The 16,783-nt window shown below is 40.5% G+C and overlaps 1 protein-coding gene across 1 annotated transcript; it reads right to left on the minus strand.

Annotated features, from left to right (window-relative positions):
* Positions 1–8,598: 8,598 nt before the first annotated feature.
* Positions 8,599–14,530, minus strand: LOC149749524 (A disintegrin and metalloproteinase with thrombospondin motifs 12-like). Its single transcript, XM_089908744.1, has 2 exons — positions 14,208–14,530; positions 8,599–8,764 (listed from the first exon to the last, which is right to left on the minus strand). Exons 1-2 carry the CDS (start codon positions 14,291–14,293, stop codon positions 8,617–8,619), a joined length of 234 nt encoding a protein of 77 aa, XP_089764870.1. The 5' UTR covers positions 14,294–14,530; the 3' UTR covers positions 8,599–8,616.
* Positions 14,531–16,783: the final 2,253 nt, after the last annotated feature.

The following is a 16,783-nucleotide window of genomic DNA, read 5'->3' on the forward strand; positions in this document are numbered from 1 at the left end:
TGGGACCATTTTTTCCCCCTGAAGCCAAGTTAGAGGATCATCTTTCATTTCCTCAACAAGGATGTCCCTTTTCTGACAACCATGGATCACTGACCATCCTCCCAGGAAGGCTACGGACTGGTAGTGGCTGATACAGAACACTGACAATAGGTCCTAGAACTAATCACCTGTATTCCCTGATCTCTGAAATGGAAATCACTTTTCTGATCACATTGAAACAAACTATAAAGATATTCTGTAAAAATACTTTTTAAGGGATTTCTGGTTTTGAATTTTTGAAGTCACAGGAACTTTGTATTTAAACAAAAAGGTAAGATTTAAAAACAATTTTGCCCAAATTCCTCAAATGTACACTTACTTATATGCATGGGAGATGGTAAAGATAGCATAATAACTACCATTTACTGACAATTTTATGTAGTAGATATTATGTTAAACTCTTCATAGATGTTAATTTATTAACCCCTAGGATAAATTTTATATATATATAGTTTATATGTATCTATCTATATATATATATACATGCAGATATATATAGAAATATATTTATTATATAAAGGAGAAGTAAGATTTGGAACTGAAACACTGAGAGAATTATAACCATATTTATCACTTTTAAAAAATGTGACTGACTCTTACTCTTTAATGCAGACTAATGTAAATCTAGGTAAAAGAAGTTTAATACATTTTCTACTTACAGGAGGCATTGTATGTACACTTTTTAAAAATTATACTTGGGAACTAGTATACTGAGAAATAATGAAATTAAGAATGTAATATATATTTGGAAATCAAGGAAATATATAATATCATTATACAAACTTAAAATATGAAAAAATTAAGCAATTTGATTAAAAAATTGAAAGCCACTTGTGAAATAACGTCTATGGAATCCTTGACAGGCTAATATGGAACTCTGAGGTTTACAAAATCCTAATCTAAAACATTAAAAATAATTATCCTCAAAAAATGTGCCTAGCTATTTAATTAGTCACCTAAGGGAAGAAGAATATTTTTATAAAATTATACATTCATTACGATGGAAAGAAAGCTGTCATCTTATCAGCAAAATTGGGTATAACTAATCCCCACTGATAGAATGGGGTTATTTAGAAGGATTTAATTGTGTAATCTCCTAAAGTCTTTCACATAGATTGTATTTTTTTTAAAAATTTGCTTATTTCTCCAAATGATGGAATCAGCTTACTTACCCAAGTTCTAGTAAGAATCCAGTGCCAAGCCAAAATGAAACAAAGCAAAAAAGAACCACCTTTTTTTCACACTCTGTGAATCTTCCTCCTGGCTCCCTTTCATCTTTGGGAACATATCTGATTTCCCTCAGGAGGCCTGGGGTCACTGAAGTCATGCTGTCCACGACTAGTCTCCCGGTGCTCATGGAAGGAAGGGAAATATCTTTGGCTGGACTTACTCGGGGTTGTTGCAGAGCCTCTCTGCACTCTGGGCTCCAGCTCCACAGGTTCTGGAACAGTGGGACCAGGGTGACCAGCGGCCCCAGCCTCCGGGAATACTCTCTGGTTTCTTGCCCACTGTGATACACTTGCCAGCCATACACCACTGGAAAGGGAAAAGGCAGGAGATGCATAAGTCAGGAAGGTTCCCATAGTAAGCTGAGTCAGGAAACCTAGCAGTCTAAACCCAGTTCTCCCAGAGCAAGCAGACTTCCTACAAGTCACACATCAGATGTAGCACAAAGAGAACCTCATAAAAGAAATTCCCCCAAGAGTCTTGGGTTTTAGAATCAGAGTCTTTCAGGAATTAAAGGGAACTTTACAGTGCCTAGTTGCAGTGAATGCAGGAGTGTTACTCAAAGTGTGACTGACAGATTGCACCCCAGAAGTAAATCAACACACCGCTTCCTTCACTGAGAAAGTCTCGCCATGAAAAGCATGTCAGCTGAATAAGCTTAGTAATATAGCTGTTCAGTAACGTGATTGACTTCCTTTCTGGTGCAAGCTTCTTATCTTGTTGAAGACCGTAACAAACATTTTGCAGACTGGCACTGTGATAACACTTCCCTTTAGCCTCTATGGGTATTTAATGTTTGCAACAGATAACATCCTCCTGCAAAATGTCCACTCATTGCCGGAAAACACAAGTTGTTAAGAAGCTGAAGTTAGGCATCAAGAAAAATTTCTGCTTTCCTATAACTCTACCCATTCTTTCCAGTTCTGGTGTCTCAAGTGGCTCAGGAAAAAGTCCACTCTCTCCCTCTTCAAGGGAATCCTTCAACAACTACCAGTTTAGGAGGGTGAACACAGGAAAAGGGAAACAAGAAATGCAAGTTGGTTGTTAGAAATGGCCACATTTCCTGGAGGATCTGGGCATGTTTCATCTGCTGGCCTCCTCTTTCTCATTATTTCTGGTCACTGTGTATTCTGATTAAGTTCTGTAATCTCAGTGATGGGTCATGCCACACTCAAGCTGTGTAAAGACACCCACTAAACACATAAATCCTAGGCCCACAACGAACCCAAATGGTGTTGTTGAGCAGCACGTATTACCCTGTTCTTAGGTAGTCTGGAGGATATCTAACATCTCTGAGTTCTTGGGTATATGGCTTTCCTGCTTAGTAAGGTGCGTAGGACTTCAAGAAATGCAGGTCAGATGATGAGAAAGAAGATAACAAGTGGTCCAAATTCAGCATCTTTGGAAAGAAGAAGCCACTGGCTTGTCCTTCCCAATGTTCAATATGGAGGGGGGAAAAATGTCAAAACGAAGGTTGATGATAAGCCCAGCAGATGTTACTGACCACAAACTCCACGGAAAGTCATCAGGAAAAGATGGGCCAGATGTTTTATAATTGGAGCGTGGCCCTCTCTCCCTGACTACTTGTTTCCAGTGAAGGCTCAAAAGGAGTCGCAGAAGTGGAATCCTTTCCTTTGGCAAGTCTGACTGCGTGATGATCTGCCTTCACCCAGAGGCAGCTGCTCTCCAGGGCCTTCTCCTCCGCTCTCTCTAAGAACGCTAAGCCCTTCACCCACCACCTTCCTTCCACGCATCACTGACACGTCACGGACACGTCACCTTCTTCTCGCCACATCGCGTCCCGTCTGCAGCAGCGTCCAGCTTGGAGCGACAAAAGCCTTTCACAGAGCACCACAGTGTCTGGCAAACATTCTGAAAAAAAAAACACGAGATCGTACTTTTTTTACATTCAAAACTTGCACAAATACCGCAACAAACAAACAAACAAACAAAAAAACCAAAAAAAACCTTGCACAAAAGCATTTCTACAGTGATGGTAAAATATACACACACTCACCACATACCCACAATAAATGCTGCTGTTGTTAGTGAGTAACGTGATGCAAAGAAATCACACAAGAACCCTCAGTTTAAACTTAACTTGGACTTTGTCATCATTCATAAACAGTGGTCTGTAGGCCAGTCTAGGCAATATGAAAATGGGAGGTAAAACACATTTCCCAAGAGTTGAATTTCTATACCTGTGGCACAATATCCAGTACTCACTGCCCTTAGGCAGGGCAACCGGTGACAGTAGTCATCAAAGAGCACTCCGGACTGTGATGGAAGGTGATCTGATTACAAACAGCTGGGCGGTTATAACTTGAGCCTGCTCATTGAAGGAAAGTGAAACTATTCCATCCAGAAAACCTCAGCTTATTTACTTATTACCCAAAACAGCCAGCTTGTTTTAGCTGCCAGGGAGTGAACTGAATCTTCCCTCACATTCCTCCTCCTGCAGTAGGAACAAGGGAAGGTTGACAAGATTCTTACATAGCATCTGAAATGGCCCAGCTGATTCCATCCACCTTTTAGTCTTGCTTCTATCCACCCATCTGCCATCATTCCATCTACTTACTGTACTCTATATTCAATATGCTCCTTCATCATAAGATCTTGTATTTTTAACTACTTTAAAAAATTCTTAATTTTTATCTTTCTAACTCTTGCCTCTCCATGATTACAACTTTTGCAACTATTCTCTCCCTTTGCAACTCACAATTATTGCTGATAGATCTTCCTATTCCACCCTTCACGTTTCAACTTTACTTTCGTATTTTTTAGCTCTCAATTTTCTTATACATAAAAGTTGAAAAAGCCTGGATTTCTATCAGGAAAAGGCCAGTCTCTCCTCCATCACACAACTCTGAGAAACACTCAAGTGGGATGGGAAGTAATTTTCTCAACTCTAAACTTCAACTGACTGATTTTCTCTTCAGCTCTGTCAAGTCTGCTGTGTAACTCGTCCACTAAATTTATAGTCAATCACGATATTTTTCATTTCTAGAGGTTGTAACTGTTCTTCACATCTACTTTAAATATATCATATAGTGCTTTTTCTTCCCTTTTCTTATATAAAACTTCTCTTTTATGCATCTATTTTATTATCCCTACCTAAAAAATTCAATTATCCAAAGCTCTTGAAGGTTTATTGTCTTTCTTCATTTAGTTGAAGATAGACCGTCTTACATTTTTAATTAGGTGCTGAATTGTGAACTCAACTGAACAAAGCTTTATCTATTGGAGTTTTGTGCATCCTTAGCTGAGTGTTGGCTCCTCCAGGGCAGTTTTTCAACCTTTGTTTCTACCAGGCAGCCCATGGTATTATCAGGTCAGAAATATTTTCATGTGGATTTTTTTGAGGGGTTCTCAAACCATGCAAGAGTATAAATATGAACTCTAAATTGGCATGAGGCTGGCCCATGGTAGGAAGTTTCTAGTGAGGAAGTTATCCACCAGCACTCTTCTCCCTCAAAACTCAGGCTGAGATAAAAGATGCTTCTCTGTCATCTCCCTTTGTTGGTGGTGGATTTCTTCTAATCTGCTCTGTCATGGAGGCGTAGCTCTTAAAGGCTCCCAGCTTCAGATAGGGGTCTCAGTCCTAACTCACTGTGCTGCTCAAGGTGAACATCTCATTGTCTGTTGCCATTCAGAGGTTAAAATCAAAGCCCTTTAGTTATTTGATGCTTATCACTCCTTCTTTGTCCCACCGCCCCCCTGCCCCCCCGGGATAGTTTTAAACTTTCTTATAAGTTCATAATGCATTTATAAAGAGTGATATTCTGGGTGAGGATACACAAGAACTCTCTGCACTATTTTTGCAGCTTCTTTTGTGATGTAAACTATTTCAAGATAAACAAAAGTTATAATAAAGAAGGATGATGCTACATTCTCTAGTATTTTTGGTTTTTTTTTTAAGTATTGAAAATGATTAGGTTATCTTGGCTGCAATATGCAGGGATTTGAAGACTTTATTCACTTATTGATTGAGTGCCTACTATGTGCTAGGTATTGCTGAATGTCAGGAATAAAAATTTCCTCAGAAAACTTACAATATAGTAGGGGAGGGTATAAACAAGTGAGAAGCAACTATAATATAGTCTAGTAAAAGCTGTGTCAGAAATTACATAGATGTGAACAATAGGATGTGAAGTGATATTTAAGCTCAGACTCAAATGATGAGTAGGAGGGATGGTCCAAAGGAACCAGAGCATGTAAAGTTCTGGAGGTAGTGGAGAACCCAGCATGTACAGGGAATGAGGTTGTTCAGTACAGATAAACAGAATATAAAATAAGATTTGACCAGAGATAACCAGAAAAATCCTTACCTCTATAAAACATCTACAATCCTGGATAAAATATTCTAAATGTTTTAAACACATTCCTGAATTGGTAAGGAAGTAAGGGAAATCCTCAGAGGCTAAAAATGTAGGAGAAATTGTTAATCTGAAGATACAAACCTAGTAACTTAGATTTTAGTTTTGATGGTCACTTGGGCACTGGAGAAAATGCCTCACGTCTATGTAGGGTAGGAAGTTGGATTTGATACCTCATATAAGGCCATAACCCCAAAGGACTACCCCCTGACTGAAAGAAACCTCAGAACACAGCTGGGAAATTGTCTGGTTTGACTTTAACTCTAGAAGGAGTGGTAAAATGTTACCCCTGAGAGTTTGTATCCATACTGGCCCTGATCTCACTCATGTAGGTAGTGAAACAACACCCAACCAATAATTTATTTTAAATGGACCCAGGGATGGCAGTGAAATTTCTCTCTGAAAGAATGTGCCTTCCATCTAAACCCTAAAGAATAGCCTGACATGAAGCTTCACAACCGAGAGTTCACAATAAAAGCAGAAATTGACAAAAGGAAATAATACATAATAAGCGAGACCCAGAAGAAACGCCAAATAGGAGAAGCAGACCCACACAGACTCTGGACATCAGAATTGTCCATTATAATTTGCAACAAATGTGTCTTATATGATTAAAGAAGGAGATCATATTGAAAGTCTGAATTAGAAATAAGATCATAAAAAAAGCAGAGAAAATCTAGAAAAATAACAAAAGAAACTGTTCTAAGTTAAAAAAAGTACCATAAATGAGATTAAAAAGTCAATAGGTTAAACAAAGGACTGGACATATCTGAAAAGAGAACTAGTGAGTTGGAAGGGAAAGAGGAAGAAATTACACAAAATGCAGAGATGTGAAGAGATGAAAAATATGAAGGATATGAAGTGATAAAATCCAACATACATATACTTAGAATTCCAGGTTAGAGAGTAGAGGGTTAAAATAATATTTTAAGAGATAAGGCCAAAGAGTGAGAGAGAGGATGAATCCTGAAGCCCCTTTAAACCATTTTAGAGAATTTGAATTTTCTTGTAGGGGCATAGGGAGGCTGTGAAATATTTTAATAAGAGAGGAACACAATCAGATTTCCTTCATAAAGGTCGATTTGGCTGTGTTTTGGAGAGTGGAGCAGAGTTGAGGGGAGGTGGTCAGAGTCTTAGAAAGGAGACCAGTCAGGGGACTACTGAAATCATAGGAACAGGTGGTCTTTAGAGATATTTTGGAGGCAGAATTAGCATAACTTGGCAACCAGTTCGAAGTAAGGTGAGGGATTTTTGCGACAACCTTACCTTCTCTGTTGTCTTGCTTGTTCTGTCTGAGCAGTTACTTCCTCTTCAGCATTCTCTCTATATGTCTCTTTTTGTATTTATCTGACTGCATTGAAATTTCTCTGTCTGCCTCCCCAACCAGAGAATGAGCTCCTCAAGGTCAGAGAATTTACTTTATTCGTTCTTGAGGTCTCATCTTTTTCACCCTGTTTGGTACACAGCACAGAATCTGGCAGGGGTCAATGAGACCTGCCTTGTTCATGTCTGTGTATTAACACAGACACTTGTGCACTAAAAGGCATGAGTTCAGAGAATAGGCAAGATCCAGATCACAAAGGGATGCCATACAAAGGAGTTGGGACTTTATCCTGTGGTCAGTGAAGACCCTAAGAGCAGAGAAGAGCCACAGTTGATTTGTGTCTTTTTGAAATAACTTAAGCAAGAGTGTGAAAGAGGGAGAGGTTGGGTAGGAGGTAATTACAATAGAAGGAGAGGTGATGAGAAACTGAATCAGGAGAAGAGTAGTGAGAATGAAGATGACAGGTTAGAGCCACAAATGCCATCAGAGGCTAAATGTCAGGGCTTGACTTATCACTTGGATGTTGAAGAAAATAAAGGAGAAGAATGAATTAGGGATAAATCTTAATCCTACCTTGGCATCTGGAGGTGCTCTTCAATCAGAGAGGAAATTCAGGAAAGGGAGCAACTTTAGGGATTAAGTTGATTGCTATGGAGCCTGCAGGTGTGAATAACTGTGATTCTTGAAAATCACTGTAGAATTTTCTTTACCACCACTCAGTTGCAAAGGATACCAAGGAGGCGGGTCAAGGAATATAAATGACCTCAACTTCAGTCCTTCTGCCTTACAGACATCTTGCCATGAATAGAAAGTTTCCATTTCTGGATCTTCGGATTTCCAAATATTTCCCTGGCCCTTCCTTTACCATGCTGGATCTCAAGCCCTGCCCATACCCACCAGAGGCACCAATATATCCAACACTTACTTCTACTTCCTGGCAGAAGGTAGCATTGGGGCCATACTGCAACTGGCATTGGTGGTGAACATCATAGATCACTCCAGGGGCAATGACGTTGGACTTCAAGCCTTTCTTTTTGGGGTTGTCATCAAGACAGAACCCCCAGCCTCGGCTGAAAATGAGTTAATAGAAATGAGAGCAGTTGCTTATGATCTCCTCCTAAATGAAAGGTTTAGTCTTTCATTCAAGAGAAACTTCCATTCCTCTAGTGTACTCTGTCCTTCAAGACAACTTTATTTCTATCAGGCCCAAGGTGAGAGTTGTCTAAAAGGAAATGCAAATCGCACCTCACACCATTTGTTCAGATGTGATCTAAGAAATACAAGCAGTGGTAAAGTGAGAAAATCACCATCTTACCCCAAATGGGGTACAATGACCACTGACTTGTCTGGGTTGCTTCTGCCAGTCCCCAGGGACTTAACCCACGATCAGGTCATAAAGAGCCACCTTCAGACAGAAGCAAGCTGAAGGGGGAGTCGGGGGGAGACGGAGTATTCACCTGGCTGAGGCTGGAGGCAAAACCCACCTAGATCTCAGGGTCAGAAAGCAGCAGTGAGGTCCACCCCTTCTGTTGCCACCCTCATACTGTGACCTGTGAGAGGAACCGAGACTTTTCCGGGCCTCGGGTAGAACTCAAAGTGACTTCCGGTTTACAGAGAGCCAAGTGAGGCTGTCCTGAGATGTGCGGTCACTTACTCCAGGAAGCGGGTGATGTACTCCTTGCTGCACTTGGACCACGTCAGTGGGGTGGGATTGTACTGGAGCTGGCGGGACATGATGGACGGGTGCCTGCCCACAGGCTCACAGTCATTCTCCTTCCCGTCATGCTGGATGCCGAAGCTGCAGGGGGCAGAGACACAAGGATATCAAGGAGGCAGGCGTGAAACAAGGAGAAAAGCACAGTTTCTCCAAGGTGAAAATAACCCACAGAGAGCCACCTCTGTACAGAAGGCATCTGATTAAAAAGCAGTCCTTTGAAGTTGGAGGGGTCTAGCTAATTTTCAACTCAAAAGCACAGGAAACATTTCAGGCATGGCTTTGTTTCAAATATGCAACCCTGGGAGCCATGTGGCTAATTCAAAAACTTCTGTTTGGCAGAAAGCTAAAAGCTTCCACTTTGGCTTTGGCTTCTGTGAGACTAGAGTCGGGGGGCAAATCTTGCGTCCAGCTGTCCTCTTTCTCCTGCTGTAGCAACCGTAGCACAAAAGAGCAAAACTTCCTCTTCCCTTTTCATCATAATTTAAGGGAGAGCATGAGAGGGGAAGCCTATGGAAGACTTTGTCAAAGGCCACAAGCTTGGAGGAGATGGATTTCTTTCTAGTATTGTTATGAGTCCTCCAACATCAGACATTAGGGAGACCTTACAGTACAAGGGTTAAGAGTGGGGTATCTGAAGACAGATGAGTTGGATTTGAATTCCAGCTCTGCTACTTAAGGATCTGTGAGTTACTGAAACTTGCTGAGTTTCACTGAGCAGAAAATGGAGTCATCATCATAGTCCTGGGATGAGATTTGAGTGGAATAAAGTTTGAAAATCACTGAGCAAGGTGCCTGGCATATATATATATGTTGTGTAAATGACAGAAATTTTTTATTGCTGTTTTTATCATTGTCTATCTAGCTCATTTTCCTTTTCTAGATAAGTAAGTTGAGACTTTGAGATCTGTCAAAAGTCATGAGCTAGTTTGGGGCAAAACTAGGTCTTCTGCAGATCTTTGTGCTCCTAAATCAGTGCTCTTGTCTGTGTCTTGCTTGGTTGGCTCCCTGACCTCCCACTGCCAGGGATGACCAGGTGAAGCAGTCTTGAAAGGCCCTAAAGTGCTTAAGTGACTCCCATGGCAAGGAGGTGCCTGGGAAACAGGCAGACTGAGAAGTGTCAGTTTATAAGCCAAATCCTCAGGATCACCATCAAGATGACTTCTGAGTCCCCACAAGACCCCTCTCCGCTGGAATCTGCTTATTGGACACTTACAGCCTAGAGATGTTGGCTCAACTTTCCAAATCTGAACACAGGAAAGTATGACCTCTTACACTGCTAGTGAAATTCAATCCCTCTGACAGGGAAGCTCATATCTAACTTTAATAAAATCTCCTGATCAACATTAGCAACTCTTGCAGAAAATAGTCTTTGGGGGATTTAGGGATTTTCTTGTATTATTTTTAATGCATTAAGATGTTATCAACTTACTTACAGACTCTGATCACATTCCACATGAATACAAAACTCACAAAGGAGTCAGGGAATTAATCTACAGAGCTCTCACCACCCAACCACAAAGAATTTAATTCAGTGAAAGTTGTTTCCCCCCACCCCCCGAGCAAGCCTTCCCCAGCCTGTTGCAAATCCAGTCCTACCCAGTTCATAAAGTATTCCACAAGTTCACCTGTTCAATAATTAGGAAAAATCCTAAACAAGCATGGTTCTAAAAATCTCTATGAATAATTGTTTTTCTAGCATTGGCTATTCCAATAAGACAAGTTGGACTTCCCTAGGGGTCCAGCGGTTAAGACTTCACCTTCTAGTGCGTGGGGTGCAGGTTCAATCCCTGGTCAGGGAACTAGGATCCCACATGCCTCGTGGCCAAAAAACCAAAAAGACAAGCCATATGGCTGGATCCTATATACTGGGTGGCTTCAAACCTATACTCTAAATATATTAGTTCCCCAAAAGGAACTGATTTTGTTCCCTCTAAAGTTTTTAATTCACTAAAGCATTCCCCCTCCAGCTTTATCACTCCTCTGTGCTCCCATCCAACAAAAGAAAAGCAGTGCTGCTAAACAAAGGTCCCTCTGGACATGTCTACTTTCTCTATATAGGGGGAACACTCCTGTCACATGGGATCAGTGGGTCAATGAATAATGAGAGACAAGGAAAGCACCTGGGGTCAAAGGGATGGAAGGTGTTTCCAGGAAGCTACTTTCCAGCAGGCGGGATGAACCTCAAGAGCAGCTTGGAGTAAGGAGCCTACTACAGTCTGAAACAACTAACTGGGCTGTTGGATTAGCCTGCTTTACTACATCTTTGTTTTGTAATTCCTGTTAGATGGGTTTATGAAATTATAGACATGAAACAGTAAGCTAAGTCACTGCCTGGGTTTCAGGGTATCACTTGGTGAGACATTCCCTGCCTTTTACTGTTTATTTTATGGTGGAGAAGAACCAGCAGAGAACAAGAATCATCAAAGTATGAATGTGAGCTTTTATAACGCATTCAGAAAATATCAATTTGGTATATGCAACAAGCAAAGCTCTATAAATGAAATAAATGGAATATCACAATCCAGAAGAGTGGGATATATCGGGTGGATACTGCATTTTAAGTGTTCATCTCTATCGTGACATTTTCATTACTTAAAGGAAAAGGATGCTACGTCTCAGAGAGACATTTTAAATTTCCTGCTGGAATTCCATCTTCATTTTTGGTAACTCACCCAATAAGGGATGAGAGCTTAGGTATGGATGATGGATGTAATCCAGGCTTCTCATAAACGGAATTTAAAATTTTCTCAGAATAAAAATCAAACTATTTATTTAGGCCATAGCACAAGTTAGTTAACTTCACTTTCTCTTTTGCATCCTATGCAATCAGTGATGAAACAACTACGTTTTCAAGAACAATGGGGTATCTTTGTCATTGAACTGTAATGAGTATCTTCTTAGGATCGTAGCTTATCGTGTTTTTCTTTTCCGGGCAGCTTCAGGCCATTTCATTGATCTGCCCAGGGTTTCTCGGTTTGGTTCACAGCTAGTTAGAACTTTACACCTAAAGAAGGAACTAAATATCTCAGACGCATCTTTAGCTATGAACAAGTTTCTCAGGACACTCCAAGACACTCCTAATGTCTTCTTCAGGTTTGTGTCTTACCAAAGTATTTTTTTCTATCACCCAAACTCAAGGTTATATGTCTTCCTTCAACTTTGCCTTTCTTATCAGTGACCCAAAACTTTTTTTTTTTTGCCATTTAGAAGACAGTGTTCTATTTAGGTCATCTGTACATGGCCCAAGGTCCTCTTTCAAAAATTAAACTTTTAATTTATTATATTTATATATTAATTTTATAATATTATATCATTATAGATTCAGATGCAAGTTGTAAGAAATAATACAAAGAGGTCCCATGTACCCTTTACCCACTTTCCCCTCATGGTAACATCTTGCAAAACTGTAATACAATATCACAGCTAGGATACTGATGTTGATACAGTCAAGACAGAACATTTTCACCATCACAAGGATTCCACACGTTGCACTTTATAGCCACACTCACTTCTTTCCCTCCCCCATTCCCTCCTCAAACCCTGGCAGCCATTAACATGTTCTCTATTTAGATAATTTTGTTATTTCAATAATGCTGCGTAAATGGAATCTTACAGTATGTAACCTTTCGGGATTGGCTTTTTTCACTGAGCGTAATTGTTCAAAGATTCATCAAGGTCATTGCATGTATCAATAGTTGGTTCCTTTTTCTTGCTGAGTAGTATTCCATGGTATGGATCCATCACATTTTATTTAACCATTCACCATATTGAGTTGAAACAACCCCTGGGTTTCTTCCATTTTTTGGCTATTAAGACTAAGCCTCTATAAACATTCATGCAGAAACTAACACAACATCGTAAAGCAATTATACTCCAATAAAGATGTGCAAAAAAAAAATTCACGTATAGGCTTTTTGGTATGAACATAAATCTTCATTTCTCCAGGATAAATGCCCAGGGGTACAAGTGCTCGATCATATGGCAATATTACCACTAGTTTACTTTTTAAAAACTGCCAAATTGAATTGAGTATATAAAGGATCCATTCTTGACACAAGTGGTGAGCATTTGAGAATGTCTTCTCCACTTTTCCTTAGCTTGGGCATACCGTCGCTGGGAATGTCTTGAGCAATCATTTCTCAGTTTGACCTAGTTGTATGCACTTGACATTCCTCGGTCAGCAGACGCTGCTGATACCAATGACTTTACTGGAAGTTACAAGGGACAGTCCTTCCACATATCAGGATTGAGGATGCCTATCCATTTGCACATACTGATAATTTTCATTTTGCCAACTTATTATCAACATGCCAACAACTATGGCCTGGTCTTTTCAAGACCTAGCATTCTGTCCTCAATCATTATTTAATCATAAGCTAGTCCCTTAACCTCTTCGTATTTGAATTTTTGATAATTAAGGATACTAGAATATATCACATTTATCTCCCAGGGCTTTTTGGTAAGGATCAAAGAAATCACAGTACCTAATTCAACCTACTCACTTCAGAGATAAGGAAATAAGCACAAAGAGGTGAAGGGAATTCTCTAAGGTCATAATACTGGTTGATGGAAAATCCAGAATAAGCACTAAGCCCATACTCTGGTTTTGTACTTCAGGTAAAAGTATTTTGAAAAGTTCCAATATTATATGAGAAAAATGGTGGGGAAGCTCAGGCCAGAGAGGCTGGGCCTTGAATAATCCAGTGAACAGGGCTATTCCTAAACAGGCAGGGGGTATAGTTGAGCCATTTATAATGACTCCCCACTCTGAGTTTCCAATGAGTGTGCTGTTCTCTTATTTGTGGTTAATATATACCCCAATAAATTATGAATAAGCTAAGATCTTTCCTCCATGGGAACTTCTGATACCTAGAGAATCCAGAATCCTCAATATTCCTTTATTCAACCTTTCTGAAACCTGCCTTCAGTCAATTCACCTAATCAAATTCACACATTTGTGTGACAACTTGGACCTTCTGTTAACTGGTGTTTGTCTGCTGGGCTTTCCAAGTTTATAGCAGTTTTCCTTTATTCAGTGTTCTCCTTTAATACATATAAGTAAAATGGGACCAACAATAGTATCTACTTCATAATGTCATTGAGTGGATTCAGTGACACAATGCAAAGCGTCTGGCATAAAGTAAGGACACAAAATGGTAAGGTTTATGACTTTTTAGTGATATTAACAATATTACCATTTCATAAGAAATAATTAGGGATTGTTACTCCTGAATTAATCAATTAAGTTAAAGCTTATCTCCTTGTTTCTGCTCGCTTCATCCTAACTCAGAGAATTGCAGTGGCCTCTTTGATTCTGTGATGTCGATGGTACAAGGGGTCAGAGCAGAGAAGACAGTGGAATCTTTGTCAGGTGTGATTCCCCATTCCCCCCTTCACAGATGAGATTCTCAAGCCACAATGCAATCAGATTCTCCTGACACCCTGTTTAAGTTTCCCTCCATTCCCACTACTGATACTGATGCATGGACATGAGGAAGAGATCTCAGTTTCCTTGGCCCTTTACCTGTGTCCAAGCTCATGGGCAATTGTGAAAGCCAAGGGGAGTCCAGAATCTTCATTGATGTTACAACTCCGGTGAGGCTGGCACATTCCCGACAGGTGGGACAGACCCAGAGTCTCACAGGGGCGATTGACACCAGCACAGATGTCTTTTCTGAAAGTAGAGAACAGAGATGAGTAGGTACATCTGGAAAAAAGAAAAACAACCCTCCTGGAAGAAAACTGGGTATTAATTCACATTCAGTATGGTCTGTAAAGCATGATTAAAATTGTTTTAATAGTCCATACGAATGAGGGAGCAATTTTGAATTCACTAGAATTATTCTGATTTCACCACTTGATGACTGAATCTCACTAACACCTGAAAAAGGTAGGAAAATATGGCAAATGTTTTACTTTGAGTTGTTTTTGCTCTTAATCTCAGGAGGCCAAATTATATTATTTGACCCATAAGGGAAGGATTTGATTGAAAACTGGAATTAATTTGAACTTTTAAATAGGGAAGGGAGAACCATCAGTGGCTGAGGTTTTTTCAGACATGAAACACCTTTTTGGTCGTTCTGAGGTCTGTCATCAAAACTCATCTGAGAATTTTTAGTCATTCATGAAAAAGGGAATTGGTGCAATAAACCCATCCAGAGATCAAATTAATGGTCTCTCCGGTTCCACCACCCTAACAATACTGCATATGGGAGGGGATGGACACACAAACACTCCTAGGATCTTACAAAATACTAGTTACAGCTTTTAAATATAAAAATGTGCTCCCATATCCTAGAAGGGCTCATTTCAATCAGTGACAAGAGTTTTGAAGAGTCGTTAATTAGTCGTTTGGTTTTCTTTAGTTCAAGAAGTCTTTGCCAAGAAAGACTAGCACAAACGCCAACAAGGTTCTGAGCTTTAGCTGGTTGCAGACCTTCAGATCACGGGGTTTGTGTGGGTGTGATTTCTGGCAATAAATGGTCTGCTTTTTGTGTCCATTGGGCCATAGAAAAGGTTCAGGCTCTGAGAACCCCCATAAGTTCTCAGGTCTCCAAGAGGCAATGGCTGGGACAATGGAACAGGAGAAAGCAACTCCCAGCATGAGCAGCAGACGTGAGTCCACACCCCTACTAGCAGTGGTAGTTCCGTGTTGGAGAGCTAGATTGGATCATATAGCCCAAGCATTTCAAATAATTTCTGAGTCTGTGGGAGGACCGACCAAATGCTTTTCCACCCCTACTGTTAGATTTACTTTTTATTATTTCATTAAAAAAAAAAAGTCTAGGTCTGCATGGAGCTGCTGGGAAAAGATGAATGATGCTTTTTGGTAATCTACCAACTTTCTGAAAGTGCAGGAAGTTGGGTCCCTTAAATAACTGTTCATTGAGTGCCTATTAAGTATCCAGCACTAAAGAAGATAAAAGCAGGTAACAAAAGGATTGTAAGATAGGGGTGGTCTTGCAGGCAAAGAGCTCCAGGAGGAGATCAGCTCCACCTCCACCATGCACTGAGGATAGTAAAAGAGAAAACATGCCTTGGCATGCAGCCACCAGCCCCATTTCACAAGGCGTGTTCACACCAAAACCACCTTCTACTGAATGCACCTCTATAGTGAGCTCTGTTGAAGTGGATCTCAGCGTAGTCCTCCAGAAGCAAGTTCAGTCTTATACTTCCCTCCCTTCCTGAGCCTACCTATTTGTTCAGAGCAGAGGTTCTCAACAGGGGTTGATTTTTGTTCCCCGCACCCTCCTAGGGAACATCTGGCAACGTCTGGAGACAATTTTAGCTGTCACAACTTCGAGGAGGGTGCTACTGCCATCTCATGGATAGAGGCCAGGGATACTGTGTTTTGTTTTGTTTTTTTCTGATATTTATTTATTTTTGGCTACGTTGGGTCTTAGCTGTGGCATGCAGGATCTTTTCTTGTGGCCCGTGGGGTTCTCTCTAGTTGTGGTGTGTGGGCTCCCGAGTGCGTGGGGTCTGTAGCTGTGGCACACAGGCTTAGTGGCCCCGTGGCGTGTGGGATCTTGGTTCCCAGACCAGGGATCGAACCCACGTCCCCTGCATTGGAAGGTGGATTCTTAACCACTGGACCACCAGGGAAACCCCCAGGGATACTGTTAAATACACTTCAATGCACAGCCCCTCACAGCAAAGAATTAGCCAACCCAAAATGTCAATGGTGTTGATACTGAGAAATCCTGCTTCAGAACTTGAAATTCTCTCTACTGTCTAGGAGTTGGTGAGGTTCATCAAAGCTTGAAACCTGACCCCTGTTCTAAGGAAGAAAAATTATCACAGTAAGAAAAAAAGGAGAACAGATCCTTCGTATTCTTACTGAGTAATAGTATGGCTATTGGGGTCAAGCTACCGGGATTTAAGTCTCTACTGTACCTGTTAAAAGCAGTGAGATTTTGGGCAAGTGACATAATTAAGCCTCAGTTTCCCCATCTGTACAATAGGAATGATTGACAGTAATGAACTACCAGGGTTGTTGTGGGGATTAAATGGAATGATGATTGTTCTAACAGATGTAGCATAGGGCCTGGCCCGTGTCAAATACTCCCTAAATGCCAACTCTCATTAACTCACTGATTT

Source organism: Delphinapterus leucas, chromosome 3, assembly GCF_059928025.1.
Source record: "Delphinapterus leucas isolate spDelLeu-1000000601 "Yukka" chromosome 3, BTC_Dleu_Yukka2, whole genome shotgun sequence".
NCBI lineage: Eukaryota > Metazoa > Chordata > Mammalia > Artiodactyla > Monodontidae > Delphinapterus > Delphinapterus leucas.

Coding starts and splice junctions, on each gene's coding strand:
- LOC149749524 (XM_089908744.1), bottom strand. CDS start 14,293: ATGTGCCAGCCTCACCGGAGTTGTAACATCAATGAAGATTCTGGACTC. Junction 8,765..14,207: donor GCCCATGAGCTTGGACACAG/GTAAAGGGCCAA, acceptor TGCCCCCTGCAG/CTTCGGCATCCAGCATGACG.